Source organism: Dunckerocampus dactyliophorus, chromosome 17, assembly GCF_027744805.1.
Source record: "Dunckerocampus dactyliophorus isolate RoL2022-P2 chromosome 17, RoL_Ddac_1.1, whole genome shotgun sequence".
NCBI lineage: Eukaryota > Metazoa > Chordata > Actinopteri > Syngnathiformes > Syngnathidae > Dunckerocampus > Dunckerocampus dactyliophorus.
In genome coordinates, this window is record NC_072835.1 from 4334263 (window position 1) to 4353658 (window position 19396).

Sequence of the window (19396 nt, forward strand, 5' to 3'; positions counted from 1 at the left end):
GTACTTTTCAGCTTTCTCCTGACCTTTTGGAACTAATTCATACCAAAAACTGAGGCACCCTTTGTATTTGTTTAAGTACAAAGAATAGGGCAAACAAAAACGCGGCTACTGAACACGTTTGCATGTGTAATATTTATTTTCGATTGTTGTGGTAAAGTAGGGTCTGCGGTAGCAAACAGAGAGAATGAATGTTTTTGTGTGGAATAAGTAGCCCTGCAACTTGACTTTTTCATTTATTTATTCTTCTCCCCTGCCAGCTGCCTGAAGACGAGAAGAAAACATGACATATTTTTCAAAGAAAATGTTCTTATCTCTCCGCAAGTTTGATTGATGGTGTGAAGACAGTTCAGGTCGACCAGCATAAAAGTCAAGCTGCTTCTTCATTGGCCCTAATGTTGGGAAGTGTGAGTCTTTCCTCCTTATCTTCCTGCTTCTTCTTCCTCTTGTGTGATGCGTCTCCACTGAGGTGGTATCCAATCATGAGCTGGTAGACGATCACTGCCACCATGGCGCCAACAAAAGGACCGCCGATGGGAATGAGGGACCAGTAGTTGTTCACTCTGCAGGAGAGATGAGGAGAGATCATTTCTAAGCTAGCACTTTCATAACAGTACAGAACTCACGTGAAAACCTCGAACCCCCAGCCCGCGAGAGCTGTAAAGATGCGAGGTCCCAAGTCCCGAGCCGGGTTGATGGCGTAGCCCGAGTTGAATCCCATGGACAGGCCGATGACTGTCACCACGAAGCCCACGGGGAACGCCTCAAACCCTCGAGGGACAGAATTGTTGAGCGGGTCAATGATGGCGAGGACGCATGTGACAAGTGATGCTGTCCCGATGACCTGCGATGCAGAACATCAACGATCTTCAAAGAGTCTCCTAGTTTAACTGCTACTACAGTGACCTCCTGCTGACCTGGTCCGTGAATCCATTGAGCGTGGAGAGATGTTCGGATGGATATGTGGCGAAAATGCCAGCGGTGGCATTGTTCCCTAAAAGAAGCAACTCTCCATGGCCAAAGTCCCAAATTGCATCTGGTAAAAAAAACACAAGGGGTGCATTTTACTTGTGAACCCTGATGTACCCCAATGACAGCTCATTCGTCCATCCATCTTCTTCCGCTTATCTGAGGTCGAGTCGTGGGGGCAGCAAGCTAAGCAGGGAAGCCCAGACTTGCCTCTCTCCGCCTACTTTGTCCAGCTCCTCCCAGCGGATCTTCTCCGAGGCCTCCTATCGGTCACAAATGCCCCAAGTCTTGACCAAATGACCCGAGCCACCTCATCCTGCTCCTCTCAATGTGGAGGAGCAGCGGTTCCATTCCGAGTTCTTCCGGATGACAGTGCTTTTCACCTTATCTCTAAGGGAGAGCTCAGCGACCCTACGGATTTCATTTTGGCCGCTTGTACCTGAGATCTTGTCCTTTCAGCCAAAACTCATGACCATAGGGCATGAAGGGTAGGAACGCAGATGGACCAGTAAATTGAGAGCTTTGCCTTTCGTCTCAGTTCCCTCTTCACCATAACAGACTAATAGAGAGTCCGCATCACTGCAGACGCTGCTGCAATCCCGCCTGTCGATCTCGTGTTCCATCCCTCCCTCACTCGTGAACAAGACCCAGAGATACTTAAACTTCTCCACTTGTGGCAGGATCTCATCCCTGACCTGTAGATGGCTTTCCAGCTTTTTCCGGGCGAGAAGCATGGAATCGGACTCGGAGGTGCTGATTGTTGACAGTGACGACAGATCATGGATGTTATACTGAATGCAAGTATTCTTACCAAAATATATGCAGAATACGACCAAGGCCGCTAGGAAAGCTCCCAATGTCTGGAAGAAAAAGAACAAGGGGAACTTCCTCCAAGGCTCTCTGCCGAGCAAACATAGAGCGAATGTCACTGCGGGGTTGAGGTGGCCACCTGGAGGTGTGAAGAAGAAACATTTTCTATAATGAGCATCTTTGTGGTGTACATAAAACAAGCGCTTCACGTCTTTATCACGTTCCCCAAAGTGGTCGCTCGTCGCCTCATTGGACGGGAGATTCTGAGGCATGAAAAACCGCTCAGAGGTCGTCATCGCCACATGATGAGAGCCATCTTAATTGCGGGATGCTGTGAGAGGCCGCGAGCAAGGAAACAACTCGTTAGAGGAGGACGGTGCACAAGCAAGCTTTTGTAGTGTCGACGCTTTTGACGATAGCGTCTTTCCTTTCAATTACAGGCGGCGTGGTTTCACAGCAAAGTGATGGTAAAGTGACACCTCTCGCTGCATGTGTCTTTGAAACTCCTCGTTCCTTCCTCGGGCCCCTCCTCTTCCTCCCCCGCCGTTGCTCGCTCGCTCGCTCGCTCGCTCACTCGCTGTCAGCGCGTCAGCAAAGCCATCAAGGAGGTAAATACTGCACTTCACCTAACTGCCAGTTTAGCCTTTGCTGATATTTGGGCTCTGTCAAGCCATTGATGATAATGACTCACCGCCGAGCTGATGCCTCAGGAAATGAGTGATGGCTACTCCGTGACAAAGATGCTAATGTTTACCTCGTGTTAGATAAAAAAAATAAAAAATCATCTACTGCTTCAACAGCTGGTAGCCATGGTAAAGTTGGGTCTACGGTAAGATCTTACTTGGATCCCAATCTGCCCATCCACACCCTGCCTTCGTTCCAGCCTTTTCTTAGCCAGCAATCGACCCCTGACCTCTGTTAGCGGCCAATAAACAATAAAAAAAAATAAAAAAATGACTTCTTCTGATGAAAAATGCTCGTCTTTGTGTGTGTGAATAGATCATAGATCATAGATTTACAAGTTGTGTGTACGTGTTTGTGAATGGACAGACAAGTGTTGGCTTTATGTTTACGTGAATGAACAGGCAGGCAGCTGTTTTGAATGTGAATGGATAGACGTTTGCATCTTCCGTGTTGTGAATAGATAGATGCGTATATGTAAATGGCATGACAGACACATGTTTAATTATGTGTGTTTGGTAATGGCTAGACAAATGCTGACATTGTGTGTGCGTAAATGGGGAGCCAGCATGTGATTGGACAAATACATATAATGTGGCCATAGCTCATTTCAGCCTGTATAAATGTGACCACCACTCATATGGAAGGCGTATTCTAATGTTGGACACGCCGACTCATTTTAGTAGCATAAAGTTGAAATATTAAAGAAAAGAATTCTTTTTTTAAGTCGTAATATTATGAAAAACAACAATTAAAATTGTAATTGTTGGAAAATTAGGTTGCGGAAAAAGTTACATAATATTATGAGAATAAAGTCAAAATATAATGGAACTAAAGTCATTAAATAATTACAAAAACATTTACAAGAAAAAAAGTTGGCATTTAAAAAAAACCAAGCAGAAATGGGAAAAAAACAGCTGTAATTTTATGAGAATAAAGACAAAATATTAAGTCATATTCTAAAAAGAAAAAAAGTCACATTTTCACGGGATGAAACTTGTAATTTAATTAATAATGAATTAATTAATGACGAAAAATAATGTCATTTTATTAGCATGGAGTTGAAATATTTTTTAAAAAGTTATATTTTTAAGTTGTAATATGAGAAGCAAACAAATCACAATACGGTTGTCATTTTTGGAAAATAACGGTGTGAAAAAGTTATAATATTATCAGAATAAAGTCAAAATAGTATGCTAATAAAGTAAGAATATTACCAGAGGTAATATTACAAAGATTGTTTAAGAAGAAAACAGAAATATTTGGAAAAAGGGGAACAAAGAGCGTAGTTGATACTAATAATAGGCTTTTTCATCTATATGACAAAGCTGAGATGCAGTTTTTTTCTTGAAAGATAGATAACATCTCAGCATATCTTTACAAAATATCAAAGTGGCCCTTGCATCCTTTCATTTTTCACTATGTGGCCCTCGGTGGAAAACATTTGGACACCCCTGACCTTGGCCAAACACAAGTAGGAAGTATGGTGGCTTTAAAGCGTCAAACAAGTGACGCGAAGCGCGTGATTTTCGCCAGTGAGATCTGTCTTTCAGTTGTCGTACTGGCATGGACAGCAGAGGCAGTAGCGAGTCACATTGTGCAATGTCAACATGTCCACTGGACCTTCAAAAGAGCACCGCAACCTCTCACCTGAGACAGGTCCGCTGACGAGGACGCCCAGTGCCGCGCCGCCTCCGACAGCGAAGTTGACGGAGAGGAACGTCCCGTGTGAGCCGCCGCTCAGCATCCACTGAGCCACCGCAGCACAGCTGAACATCTGGACGGAGGAAGGAAAACAACCTTGTGTTCTTTTTGCTACTGCTGTTGGACATCTAACAGATTCTATTTTGTCCTCACCGGGGAGTGTACCTTTGACCAAGGTCATGTTTATGTCATTACATCATGACCAGCAGAGTAAAAGCCAGTCCCTCCAGGATTTCTCAGGCTGTCTTTGCGGCCGAACATGCCTGATTTGGCGGAAGCTTTTTCACAAAGTCGCGGCAGTTTGAAGCTTATTTTTTTCAATAACATTGCATCGGCTTGTGAATTTGTCATCAATGTTTCAAGTGTTCTTTGTAACCTCAAGCCAACAAATTTAACACAATATGCTTTATTTGCATGTTAAACTGAAAAGTGCAGACCACATCTTTTCTTTCTTTCTCAGTTTACTAGTCCTCAGGATCTCACAGGCCTTTTTTCAAATGAGTTTTTTTCTCCAAAAATTGTGAATTTTGGTTCTTTACGTGTTTGGTGCAATAAAATTACAGGAGAAAGTGAAAGCTGAAATAGGTGGTTGTGATTAAGGTCATTTTCAATCTATTCTTTAGTCATAAAGACGGAAAAAAGCGGATTGCACCCTCTGGGTTGAGAGCGAGGTCTTGCCCCAGGTGGAAGAGTATCTCTGGGTTTTGTTCACGAGTGAGGGAAGGCTGGAGGGTGAAATCAGCAGGCAGCTCGGCTCAGTGTCCACAGTAATGTGGTCGCTGTACCGGACCGTCGTGGTGAAGAGAAGAAGCTGAGCTGGAAGGCTCAGTTCTCAATTTTCCCACCCTCACATTATTAGGGGTGGGATGAAATAATCGATTCTTAGATGCATCACAATGCGGACACAAGAGCCAGACAATATGCAAGCTTTGTCACACAAGCTTAAAATATGTTGGGAACACGACAAATATGAGAAACCACATAGCATGTTTCCACTCGTACCAGGAGGAAAAACAGCCAGCTGAAGTTGCTGCCAACCAGAGAACCATCGAGCAGGTGATAACTAATTTTCCACCCAACTCGGAAAAGGCAAAGCAAATCGCAAAGTCAGTTGCAACTTTTATTGTGAAGGATTTGTGGCCGTATTTGGTTCTTGACAAGCAGGGCTTTTGTGCTTTGTTGCGCACTTTGGAACCCAGACACAACGTTTCATCGCAACGTTATTGCACTGACACTGCAATTGTGAATAAGGGCAGTCTAGTTTTTTTTTTATTATTCATAATACACTGATGTGTGCAAGCATTATTCTTGTATGAGAGCCGCTGGTACAGAAATCTATATTTTGTATGAAAGCTTTTTTTGACTTTGCTATATAGCAAAAATTTAATTTTGTCAGAGATTCCATGTTCAGGATTTTAGCTTGAATTCAAAAGTCTATTATTTATTTGTGAACAATGGCAGACTTTTTATGTTGGTTACTCGGAATATGCTGAAGTTTGTTCATTTTATAGATGCTGCTACTGGCGCACTTTACTTTTGCTGCTGGTTCTGTGTGATGGGAAATATGTTGGTAGATGTAACCTTCCTATTATTAAAAGATAATGGAAGTAAATCAATCTGTTTCATGTTTATTTTAATTGTGAATCATTACAATTATGCATGAAAAAATGGACAATCTATTGATAAAAAAAGAAGATGCATCAAGATGCATCGATAATATTTTTATCATCACATCGCATGCCTCTGAATTGTAATTGCATCAAATCGTGAGGTGGCCAGAGATTCCCACCCCTGTACATTATAGTCTTGAGCTTTCGGTCGTGACCAAAAGAACAAGATCACGGATACAAGCGGAAACAAGCCAAAATGAGTTTCTACCGTGGGGTGGCTGGACTCACCCAAAGAGATAGGGTGAGGAGCTCGGTCATCCGGGAGGAGCTGGTCCTTCACTGATCTATAGTCCCACCCTCACCAATGGTAATGACCTTTGGGTCGTGACCGAAAGAACGACCCATAGGGTGGCTGGACTCACCCTAGGAGATAGGGTGAGGTGCTAGATTGTCCAGGAACTGCTATTCCTTCACATCGAGAGGAGCCAGTTGAGGTGGTTCGGGCATCTAGTCCGGAAGTCTCCTGGACGCCTCCCTGGTTAGGCGTTCTGGGCATGCCCAGCTGGGAGGAGGCCCCAGGGCAGATCTCGGACACGCTGGAGGGATTATGTCTCGGTGTCTTATGGTGGAACTGGAAGAAGTGGCCGGAAACCAGGAAGTCTGGGCTTCCCAACTGAGATTGCTGCTTCAACAGCCCACACCCGGATAAGCAGAAAAAAATGGACGGCTGGATAGATGATGATGAAGTGTCTCTTAAGGATTACTGTAGTCACCTACATCTCCTAAGCAACAGTTACCTACAGTGTTTTCCATCTGCTTCCATTTTTACAAGTGATGAATTCACTTGTAAAACAAACACCACCAAAGGCTCCCTTATTGTTCGATTGTAAACCTTCGCTTATGTTCCATATGTTGTTCAAAGCTTACCCCCGCTTTCGTTGAGAACATTGGGGAATGACTGAGACGGATCTATAGCGGTGATTTTTGTTCGTAAATGAGAGAAGACAAGACATTTTCATCACACGTCCTCATCTCTGTTAACGTAAACAAGGAAGTGAGGATGTGGCTGGGCCATGCAGGGATGCATTTGATTGGTTCGATAGTTGACGCGCGCATTTGAAGGCTATTTAAGGACAAATTCGATTGGCGAAAGTGATGACGACTGAACACACGCCCCCGCATGAGAGCAGAATAAGAAATGTCAATGACGGTGCCCTCAACTGGTGCCTTTCTTGTCACCATGCCACCAAGAGACGCACTTGTTTTCTGTTAGCGTGCTGCCTGGAGATGAGTTTTGCTTTCAACTCAACCCTGCAAGCTCCCTGGAGGGTTACAACGAGTCACATTTGGGACCACTTAGGCTGCATGTAGAGTTCAGTATTCAAGTTAGGAGTCATCTCCAGCTCATTTGAAGGAGATGAGGAAGGGGAATAGAAGATCGAGGTTGCCTCTTAAGAATAAAAGCACTGAGAGTACCGAGAGAGCTGAAAAATGGGAAGAGACGCAAGCCTTAAGTGTGTTGCTTGATTTAGACTAATATATGAGCTGACTGAGAACCACCCTTGAACAACAAAAAACTGCAACACTCTGTGGTGATCCGCAGTCATGCTTCCATTTCTCCTAGAAACTGCTTTCTTTCCACATAAACCATACAGAAACCTAAAACCTGGACTGTCTGACATCTACAGCTGTCCATTAACCCTCCAAGCGTTCATATTCTTTGCACATGTAGCGCCACCATCAGCACTGAGATAACAGCCGTTCTGCTCTAGAACTGCAATCACACGATGTACAAAATAAACACTCACCACCAGGATAAGAGTTCCCAAACATTCCGCCAGGGCCTGGCGGAGGAGCGTGTGTCGCATCCGAAAGGTCCTTTCCAGTTTGCCCAATATGTCCTTTTGTCTCCCCATCGTGCGATTGCTGCTTTCTAATGTTAAAAGAGTGTCAGTGTGCCTTCTGGGGTTCTCTCCCCAGGTCAAGCGAGAGCCGCTGCAAAAGTAAAACACACTTTGTCCATTAATGGTTGACTATCTTTATGTGATTATTACACTCTCAGCTGTCACTCCCTTCCCAGATTATTCCTCTCTTATCTGTGATTACACGACTAATTACATTAAAGGAAAGACTTATAATACTATAATTGATGGATGATAAACTTCTCGCCCACCTACTAACATTAGCAAAAAATATGTTTTCAAGAAGCGGAGCAGATTTAATATTCTATTCTGACCTTAGACTTTTTTTTATGATCTTTTTATTGTTATTGTCCTGTTTGGTTTGGTTACTGAATGCACAAACTCTTATGACATCACTGCAGTGTGTACGTGTACAGATAGTAGCTGTATTATGGATTACTGTACAACCATGAGGGTGGACCACAGTCTGTTCCGGGAGGTTGGTCCACCTCCAATTTGGTTGGGCTTGGGGTGAAAAAAAGATCTATTGAAATAATCTGTTCTTGGGTCAACCTTTAGCAACCCAAAAGGTTTAAGTCATAAATTACCATTCTTGATTATTATACAAGTGTAAAAAGAAGTTCACACTTCACAGAAGTCCGGTGCTGAGGTCTGGATCAAAAAATGTAAAAAGATGGTGGTCACTTTAGTGCAGTCTGGTTACCGTTCACACTTGTATTTTTGTCAGCAGACCAAATAATACATCGCACCTTGATTGGGCGCTGTGTGTGATCTCATGGAACCCAAAACTACATCACATTTTCAGGGTTCTGATTTTTTTCTATGGTAGAATTTTAACCAGCTGACATTTTACCCGCTGAGATGTTGATCCAGGTTTCTTTAAATACTCTATTTACGCTTCTGGGCTTACATTTACTGTAACTCTTGTTTTTTGCTTTCTTTTGGGTGTTGCTAACCACCACTTGGTTACGTTGGTGCAATCGGCCTTCATCCTTGCCTCTCTCAGGACGAGAGTGCTGTGCATCCATTAGTGATGTCCGATGCAACTGATTTAGTTTCCGATCTAATACTGAGAAAAATTCAGGCTGGTATCAGCGATGCCGATCCAATATCAATACTTTGTGGAAATTGACCTGGTAATAGTATTGTATTTCATATCATGGCATACAGAAGAAGAAAGTATATTGAGGTAGGAGGGTGATACCACAATATAGCAAAGCTCATACACAATAACAATAAAACAGAGCACAAACCCATATCAAATATTTGAAAATTGTATTTTAAACAATAAAAAAGAAATAAACCCATTAAAATAAATGATTAATTATTAAGAACTACTATAAGAATGAAAACTTTATTCACAATTCAGACATGGCTTCATTTACAAAACATTACGTCAAATGACTGAAGTGTCAAAGGTATCAATATTTAGATTTGAGAATCAACTTTGGAGCATGAGAAGCTGATATCGGAACTATCGATATATCTCTGTATCGATCCACACATCACTGGCACAAGTGTCAACCCTCCTGTTTTCCCCGGGAAGCTCTTTTTTCTTCTTTCCTGTCGCTCTCCCGTTTTGGAATAATGTCCTGTAAATTATAAATAAATAAATGATAAATAATATATAATAATCTAAATAATAAATTCTGAATCAATTTCCTATTATTTCCCTCTAAATTCCCCACATGAATGTTCACACAATCCCTCCATCCTGTCCAAGGTCTGCCCCGGGGCCTCCTGCCAGCTGGGCATGCCTGGAACACCTCACCAGGGAGGCATCCACGGAGACATCCCGACTAGATGCCTGAGATGTGAAGGACCAGCAGTTCCTGGAGAACCGAGCACCTCACCCTATCACCCCTAGGGTGAATCCAGCCACCCTATGGAGGAAACCCATTTGAAACCCGCCCGTATCTGGAATCTCGTTCTTTCGGTTGCAACCCAAAGCTCATTACCACTGGTGAGGGCGGGAACATAGATCAGTTTGTAAATTAAGAGCTTTGCCTTCCGGCTCAGCTCTCTCCTCCGACTGCATTACTGCAAACGCTGCACCAACCTGCCTGTTGACCTCACGCTTCAACCTCCCCTCACTCGTGAACAAGACCCCAAGATACATGGGAAAGTTCCTTATCTTCAAATGCAAATGGTGACCGGTACGGTCCACTGGCAGGTGGGCCGTAATCCATCTCTTAGTCAGTCTCGGTCCGCTTGTTTGGTTTAGTCCTTTTAGTCCTGGACAGTGTTGACACCAAATGAACTCCAAGTGGGAATGCACCCTTTAAAGGCGGTCTGGGGTAAAGAGATCCTCAGGCTCGACCTTGCCATGCCTTTTATTTGACCTCACCAGTCAAAGTGTTAATCTGCGAGGGATGTTGAAGAAGCAGAGAGAGATACTGGCTTTAAGATTTCACCTTGTTGTACCATTCAACCCTGCATCTGCATGTGTGTGCGTGCCCTCCAACAGGCTAATTCCGTGTTATCGCCGTCTCTGAGGGCATCGTAATTAAGATGTTCTCATTGTAGCCTATTAAAGAAAGGAACATGTTGATAGTTTATCTTCAAGGTTAGTTTGCACGCAGTTTGGCACAATGCAAAAAAAAAAAAAAAGGAACAGCGCCATGATACCGTTCATTTACATATTTACACTGCTACTGATTTATTTTGCTGATAAAGGGGCTTGATCAAGCGCCGCGTGTGTTCTGTATTCAGGATTCACCTTGTTGTGTGTGCTTAGTTTGGTGTTGAATGTCAGCAAACATCGACATGAAACCCTCGCAGTGCATGTTAATAAAAGTGGCATTCATAAGCAAATGATTGAAATGTTTGCTATTTACAGAGAATAACTGACCACCGACAAATAATAAACACTGGCTCTCAGTCAAATTAAGTCAAATTAAGCAATAGTTTCATTGGCATCGTTTAAGTACGCATTTAAGCATGAACTCAAGGGGTAAGACTAATTATTGAAAATATGATTTGTTGTATCGATACCTCATACCATGCAGTAGTGATACACTAGCATCAAGTATCAGTATAATCCCTGCTTCACATGCAATAAATAGAAGCAAGTCAGTATTTTGCACGTCCCAAGTCTTTAATCTCAAGTCTTGAATCAAGTCTCAAGTATAGATCGGTATGTCCAAGTCAAGTCTCAGGTCAAGACAGGTCGCGTCAAGCGCGAAGTTATAGGCATGACATTTTTGAGTTTTTGAGTATCTCCCAAATAAAAATGCCATTTTAACAATTTACCATCTATTAAATTTAACGTTGTCGTTTATCGCTGTTAATTAGTTCCAGACCCGACCTCGATATGTGAATTTTGGCCAAGTAGGATTCAATGTGAATAAATTGAATATTTTTGTATTTAGAGCATAGAAAACCTGTTTATTTCTAAATACATTTTTTTTAACAGTATTAGAGCTCTGTAGACATGAAATAACACCCCTATAGTCACCTTCACACTTCGATTATTCTTTGTCTACAGCACATTTCTCAGGCTGCGGGATCACTGCAGGGATACAAGAGTTTATTCTAAACTTAAGTAAGGATTTCAAACCGAGTGGGGGAGAAGGGACAAAGTTATGAAGCCAAAAACTTACCACTTCCACATAGAATGGGAGAAGACATTTTTTTCACTATATCATGTCAGACATGCTATGGCTGACTCCATGCAGTGTGAAGGTTATGTATTCTAATGTCGCGTCTCTTCAGTGTAATATTACTGACGCCTAGTGACCAGAATACCACATATGATTATCTTTCAATATTTTTGACTAATAATAGGCCTTGGTCAACCACGAAACAGCAATCATTTATGAATTAATTTATATTTGAAGATAGAGTGAGGGAGTGATGTTGGAACGATGTAGCAAGGTACGACTGTACTTTGAATGCGGACACGTTTTGCTCAACACATTTACTGAAAATCTTGAGCATTTTCAAGTCATCAGACTAAAGTCAGAGTCAAGTCCTGAGTCATTGATGTCAAAGTCTAAATCGAGTTGCAAGTCTTTGATAACATTGTCAAGTCAAGTCCAAAGTCATCAAAATTGTGACTTAAGTCCACACCTCTGGTGCATGCGGACCAAAATCATTATTTTACCCTTATTTTCCCAGGAAATTTCCCACATTTTCAAGTGCAAATGTTGACAGGTACGCTTTTGTGTCATGTTGAGTTTGCCGTTTTGTCTGTCAAATATGTCAAAGACCAATGAAAAAACAATCTGCAGGCTGCAAATGTCCACATTTTACACACCCCTGCATTAAACTATGGCGGATACTACGTCATTTGAGTGGAGTGGCACTTACATTTCCTAGTTTGGCTGCCCCCTGGTGGCCATTAGAAGGAACATTATATACAGTATATAGCAGCCTATTACAATGCAGACCGACCTCTCTAATAAGATGCTGAGCATGTTTTAGCCAAAGTCTTAAAGACAAATTGATGAATTGATTTTGCAAAAAAAACATAAAAATAACAGTGGTTGTTTTTCTCCGGCGCCTGTGTAAAAGCAGAGCTGATCATCTTTCCTCTTTAAAAATGAATCATGCCTGCTGATGATTTATATTTTATATTCCTGAGCTGGATGCATAATACATGTTGGCTTGTGTGCGAGTCAAAGGTCACCATTAGTTCAGTATAAATGGGACAATGTGTTGTGTGCTATTTTGAGGTGATAAATAACTTCCATGGAATAAGAAAAAAGAAACACAATATAAATAAAAGAATGTGATGAATAAAATAACAATAAAAGCATCAATAATTGAGATGATGGAGCATAAACCAGAAGACATTATTAGACATGAAGCAAACAAAGGTAGCCATGAGCTGTTGGGGTCGTTACCACATCTCATCACGTATGCGCACACACGCGCGCTGACATCCATCCCATGCATATCCAGAACATTAAAGGCTGCCTGAGCTTCACTGTGTGCTAATAAAACTACTGGAGTGTCAGCTATGATGTCTGCAGACAAACTATGTCAGACAGCCGAGCCTTGTCATTAACATTTATTTCCTTTTTTTTCCCTTTTTACCTTTCATAATAAATTTTCATAATGTGAGGCGGACATAATTATCTATAGCCACATTGTTTGTAGTTTATATGCACTCCCAATGCACGGTTACTCTCTTGCGGTGAATGAATGGAATCGTAATTTTGCCTCATAACCAAAAGGCTTACTAAAACATATACATTTGGGTTGTTCAGGACTGTAAATTGTCTTTAAAGAGGCGGTATCCTAAACTGACAACTTTTCAAACTTATGTACAGTGGTGTGAAAAAGTGTTTGCCCGCTGCCTGATTTCCTATATTTGTTTGTCACACTGAAATGTTTCACAGCATCAAACAAATTTAAATGTTACTCAAAGATAACACAACTGAACACAAAATGCTTTTTTTTATATTAAACTTTTTATTATTAAGGGAGAAAAAAATCCAAACCTACACAGCCCTGCGTGAAAAAGTGCCACTTGAAAGAAAGTAATTGAGATGGTCGGAAAAAGGTTAGAAAGACATTTCTAAAACTTTGGGACTCCAGCGAACCACAGTGAGAGCCATTATCCACAAACGGTGAAAACATGGAACAGTGGTGAACCTTCCCAGGAGTGGCCGTTCAACCAAAATTACCCCAAGAGTGCAGTGACGACTCATCCAAGAGGTCACAAAAGACCCCACAACAACATCCAAAAAAAACTACAGGCCTCACTTGCCTCAGTTAAGGTCAGTGTTCATGACTCCACCATAAGAAAGACACTGGGCAAAAACAGCCTGCATGACAGAGTTCCAAGACAAAAGCCACTGCTGAAGAAAAAGAACATTAAGACTTGTCTCAATTTTGCCAGAAAACATCTTGATGATCCCCAAGACCTTTGGGAAAATAATCTGTGGTCCGACGAGACAAAAATTGAACTTTTTGGAAGGTGTGTGTCCCATTACATCTGGCGTAAAAGTAACAACACACTTCAGAAAAACAACATCATACCAACAGTAAGATGTGGTGGTGGTAGTGTGATGGTCTGGGGATGTTTTGCTGCTCCAGGACCTGGAAACTTGCTGTGATCAATGGAACCATGAATTCTGCGGTATAGCAAAAAATCCTAAAGGATCCTTAATGTCCAGCCATCTGTTGGTTATCTCAAGCTGAAACCAACTTGGGTTCTGCAGCAGGACAACAATCCAAAACACACCAGCAAGTCCACCTCTGAATGGCTGAAGAAAAACAAATTGAAGACTTTGGAGTGGCCTAGTCAAAGTCCTCACCTGAATCCTATTGTGATGCTGTGGCATGACCTTAAAAAGGTGCTTCATGCTGGAAAACCCTCCTATGTGGCTGAATGACAACAATTCTGCAAAGATGATTCGGCCAAAATTCCTCCACAGCGCTGTAAGAGACTCATTGCAATTTATTGCAAACGTTGTTGTTGTTGTTGCAAAGGGTGGCCCAACCAGTTATTAGGTTTAGGGGGCACATCACTTTTTCACACAGGGCCATGTAGGTTTGGACTTAATAATAAAAAGTTTCATTTAAAAACTGCATTTTGTGCTCAGTTGTGGTTTTTTTTACTAACATTAAAATTTGTTTGATGGTCCGAAACATTTTAGTGTGACAAACATGCAAAAACATGAGAAATCAGGAAGGGCGCAAACTTTTTCACACCAATGTGTTTGAAATGTTGTAGTCTTGTTCTGTTGGTATGGAAGGATATCATGAGGTTGGTGTGTGTTTAAGTTATCCCCGCCACTCCTAAATCTCAGGAACGATCTGGTACGAGAAGTTCACAAGATTTTCAAGAGTTTCACAAGAGTTTTTCCACATCACAATTTTAGGAAGTATGACAACTTTCCTGGTGTCTAGCGTTAACCGGCGACGGTTGCTGAGTACCGTTGCTTTTTCTTGAAAATGGCAGCCAGAATGTGCTTTCTGAATGTAAGTATTGTGTGTGTAACAATGATGACGTAACGATGGGAAGATATTTTGTTTTTCTGGGGAGCTAAAGACCTACCTCACAGTCACTGCTCCTTCCACACCAAATTATATCCGCTATCCAATTCTTCTTTACTGTTTACTAATAAGCGTTAGCACATCCCCGACCCCTGACAAATCACAAGAGAGTAGGCGTGGTCAGGGAAGGAGGCTGCAGAATTCGAGCATGTCAGCCAAGAGGAGAAGAATGCAGATTTACAATGTACAGATCTTGAGAATTATGGAGTATTTTATAAAAATAAACTTACTGTGGTGCCCCACTGGGATCCAATATAATTTTTAAAGCCACTGAAATGAGCAGGATAGGACCACTGTACAGTAGACGCCCCTACAACGTAAATAATCCGTTCAAAGAACCTTTATGTTATAGGGATTTTATGTTATACGAAGTGTAAAATACATGTAAATAGCCTAATCCATTCCAAGATCTTCCCAAACCCTTTGGGCCTTCAAAATATTCGAAGTCCACCAAATATGGTGGGAAAATATAACAAAACAGCATAAACATAGTAGAGTAACATGCCAATATAAAATAAGGTAAATAAGGTAAAATGGTCGATGGGGAACGGCCGTATAGTCTAGCAACATCACTTCATTTCATACCAGCGTCATGCTTCTGGATCATTTCCTGCTTTGTTTCGATTGACAACTTTTCCCTTTTTTTCTTACCACTTACACTTGGTTTAGGGCCCATGACTACGGTAATTTTAACACAAAGAACGGTAAACAAATTAAAAAGAGATTTCAATGCGTGCTAGTTTAAGGGCGACTACGATGAGGAACAGAGCAGCATGTCTCCCATAAACACACCGACGCGCTGGATTAGTCAGCCAATGAGATGAGAGCGTAGGCGGTGCTCCGATAATCAGCCAATGAGAGCATGAAGCGTCAGAATTTCTGCATAACTTCCTGTTTCTTTTCGATTGACAACTTTTCCCTTTTTTCTTACCACTTACACTTGGTTTAGGGCCCATGACTACGGTCATTTTAACACAAATAAAAGTAAACAAATTAAGAAGAGATTTCAATGCGTGCAAACTAGTTTAAGGGTGACTAAGATGAGGAAGGGAGCTCACATACAAAAATGGACGCGCTGGATAAGTCAGCCAATGAGATAAGAGCGTAGGCGGTGCCCCAATCATCAGCCAATGAGATGAGAGTGTAGGCGGTGCCCCGATAATCAGCCAATGAGAGCATGAAGCGTCAGAATTTGTGGATAACTTCCTGCTTCCTTTCAATTGACAACTTTTCCCTTTTTTCTTATCCCTTACACTTGGTTTAGGGTCCATGACTACGGTAATTTTAACACAAAGAAAAGTCATGAAATTTAAAAGAGATTTCAATGCGTGCAAACTAGTTTAAGTAAGGGCAACTACGATGAGGAAGGGAGCTCACATACAAACATGGACGCACTGGATAAGTCAGCCAATGAGATAAGAGTGTAGGCGATGCCCCGATAATCAGCCAATGAGATGAGAGCGTAGGCGGCGCCCCGATAATCAGCTAATGAGAGCGTGAAGTCAGAAGGCGTCACCAAGTGTACTCTGTTAGTCTCTCTGTCGCTTGCACGGACGCTTTACGTTATATGGAATTCCTTACGTAATACGATGCGAAAAATTCACATAAATTCTTTACGTTCAGTGGAATTTACGTAAAAGGAGGTTTACGTTATGCGAGGTACTACTGTAATGTCAAACACACATACGTTAGTTGATATAATGGACACGGGAACTGTACCAGGGAACATTTACCTATGGTCATGTGAGAGCAGCATACCGTATATAGACACGCAATACAAGAGATGGATGACAACTTGACTTAAACTGTGGATAACCATCAACTAGTGTATCCAGTGTTAGGGTTAAGAAGACCTACATTTATGTCTTGACCACATATGTGTAGCTTCTAACTGCCAGAGGTCATTGACGTGTGTCTTATGTATGTCACTACTACTAGGTACAGAGAAACTTGCAATATCAGATGTTTCCAAAAAACACATTGCTTATCAAATACTAAATTGAGAGTTTGTGTCAAATCTTTACAAAAACATGTAAGTTAGGTACATCCGAGGTTAAATGGTCTTCAGTGTTAACGAAAACACGTATGTTTGGTTTAAAACACACCTATTAAGTGTCTTGACATTTCTTCAATCTTTAACAAAAACTCCCCCAAAGATTGTCTCATTCCACTGGAAGAGTGGCCACTTCTGAGCTGTTTCGCCACCAGGTAGGGGAGCGACCCACTGTTATGCAGGACGGTCGTTCACCAACCATGCCCGGCAACACAAGCAACAACAACCCTACTGTGACCACCCGCAGGGGACGCACCCACCACGGACATCAATAGGGAGGCTCCACACATAACAAAAATGTAGAATTCAAGGAACTTTTTTGAATTAACGGTGAAACTTCAACAAACACGAAAACTTCAGTTGCCTGGGTTCAACCTTTGCAGATTTCCAGACCTGGACGACTCCGTAGACAACGAAATCACACATTTTTGTAATTAGAGACTAACTTGATGTTTACAGGTTGATCTATGTTCCTACCCTCACCTATGGTCATGAGTTTTGGGTAGTGACAGAAAGAATAAGATCGTGGATGGTACAAGTGACTGAAATTAGTTTCCTCCATAGGGTGGCTGGGCTCTCACTTCGAGATAGGGTGAGACGCATTGTCATACGGGAGAAACACAGAGTACAGCCACCAAATGAGGTGGCTCGGGCATCTGATCAGGATGCCTCCTGGACGCCCCCCTGGGGAGGCGTTCAGGTCACGTCCAACCGGTAGGAGACCTAGGGGAAGATCCAGGACACATTGGAGAGACTATGTGTCTCAACTGGCCTGGGAGCGCCTGGACGAAGCAGCCAGGGCAAGGGAAATCTGGGATTGCTGCACCACGACCCAACATTGGATCAGCTGAAGAAGACGGATGGATGGATTGATGTTTACAAAAAACACATACAATTAGCTTGTTGAAGACACTAATATTTGCAAAAAGAGGCACAACAGGTTGATGAAAACCAAAAGAATGTTCAGTATTTACAACAATTCAACAAAATCGAACAAGACCATAGGCTCTCTTGCCTTGTGTCCGATATTTCAAGTTTTTGTTTCATTAGTTAGAGGGCGTAGCAGTGACCTCTGTATGACACCTGCCTTATTGTTGATGTTCAAGCTCAGTCATGTCCTGTTGCCACGCTAAGTGAAGTCGATTGATTCCTTGTGAGAGGTGAGGAAGAGTTGAGTGAGTGTTTGACAGCCGCCATCCATCACTGTCACATGTTGACTCTCCGATGATGGTGGTGATGATGATGATGATGTCACCTTTGTTGGCACACCCTAGTGACAGCCTCGTGCCATCCTGGCGTTTGTCCATTCATGCCTTCTTCCTGTCAAAGACAGTAACGTTCCGGTCACAGTGTGGCGCTATTCTCCCATCTGATTCTCTCTCTCTCACATTTTACACATTTTAAAAGCTCTCCTGTTCAAAAGCTGCCGCTGAGAGGAAATGAAGTGTTAAAGTGGTGACCTTGTCGCCACATTAAGATCTACTGGCAAGAGAATAAGATTATAAAGCTCCAGACGATGAAGAGAGAATGTTAACGACGGTTTCTGTCCAAAGATTTGCAGCGATCCGACATAATATGATGATGAAAGTATCCCGTGTTAGTGTCCAATGATATGCCGTCTGATATTGCTTTAGTGCAACATTTGGTATTTCTAGCCTGATACCGCGGTGGTTTAGTCAGTCAGGATTGACCTCAGGACCTGATGGATGTCGGCTCCAAAAGAAAACAAAAGATCCTTTAATAAGGACTTGAACCCACAATCTACCAGTCCAAAGACAAAATCCTTACTTAAGTGTTTTACTTTCGCCCTAGTATCACTAGAGACAGCCAAGTATCATGCATGTAAAAGGAATTTCCCACCAGTTTGTATATTTTAAAACTGACCTTGCCGAGTGTTCAACGTTTTAGTGTAGATGGACTGATTAGACGTTACGTCATGCTACATCTGGCACTACTGGAAATACAGTAATCCTTGCTATTTGCGGAGTTTACGTTCCGAGACCACCCGCAAATGCAGAAAAATCTGCAGTAATTGAGACACCCATAGAAATGTCTATTTTGACACACAGCTCACTCCTCCCCCTCCAAAACTTTGCGCTAGCCTGCCGTTAACGATCTCCTCTTTTTTTGGATCAACATTTGCGCTAAAAGTGACTTTTTAGTTTTAGCTTAGATTGAGCTCCAGAATCCTTCCCTTTTCTCTTCAATTGCCATTGTTCACTCGAGAGCTAACAAGCTAAATGCAAAATGCAGGTTTAAGCCCTCAATATGCCTCACACACGTATTAAATGCATTTAGAGTACAAAGTGTATAGGTGCTCGCCATTAATAAATGATCATGAAAGATGATCAATAGAACAGATGGAATCAGTTCACAGTGTGGCCTTTAGCCTGGTCGTGAGGCTAACCCTACAACATTTACGTCTGTCTTGGGGCTGCTTCCAGCTCACTCTGAAGCCTCTAGTGGTCGTAAGCGGATCCCGTGCACCGCAGGCCACTGGCTCATCCCGACTGGCTTGAGGAGAAGGCATTTCTCTGTCAAATGTAAACAAACACCATGGCTGACGACTGTGATAAGCTAACATTTGTTTAGTTTGTGAGGCGTGAATTGGATTGATTTTGGCAGCCTCCAGTTCTGTCAAT

General features: G+C 42.2%; 1 protein-coding gene across 1 annotated transcript; it reads right to left on the reverse strand.

The window, feature by feature from the left end:
- Positions 1 to 367: 367 nt before the first annotated feature.
- On the reverse strand, positions 368 to 7687 carry LOC129169638 (aquaporin-3-like). The gene is made up of 6 exons (XM_054756203.1): positions 7580 to 7687; positions 4108 to 4234; positions 1778 to 1915; positions 915 to 1033; positions 624 to 841; positions 368 to 560 (listed from the first exon to the last, which is right to left on the reverse strand). Exons 1-6 carry the CDS (start codon positions 7685 to 7687, stop codon positions 368 to 370), a joined length of 903 nt encoding a protein of 300 aa, XP_054612178.1.
- Positions 7688 to 19396: the final 11709 nt, after the last annotated feature.

Excerpts from the sequence above, each read along its gene's own strand:
- LOC129169638 (XM_054756203.1), bottom strand. The coding sequence starts at position 7,687 with ATGGGGAGACAAAAGGACATATTGGGCAAACTGGAAAGGACCTTTCGG. Across the intron at positions 1,916-4,107 it reads CGTCAGCGGACCTGTCTCAG|GTGGCCACCTCAACCCCGCA; the intron begins GTGAGAGGTTGC and ends TCACACCTCCAG. Across the intron at positions 1,034-1,777 it reads CGTATTCTGCATATATTTTG|ATGCAATTTGGGACTTTGGC; the intron begins GTAAGAATACTT and ends TTTTTTTACCAG.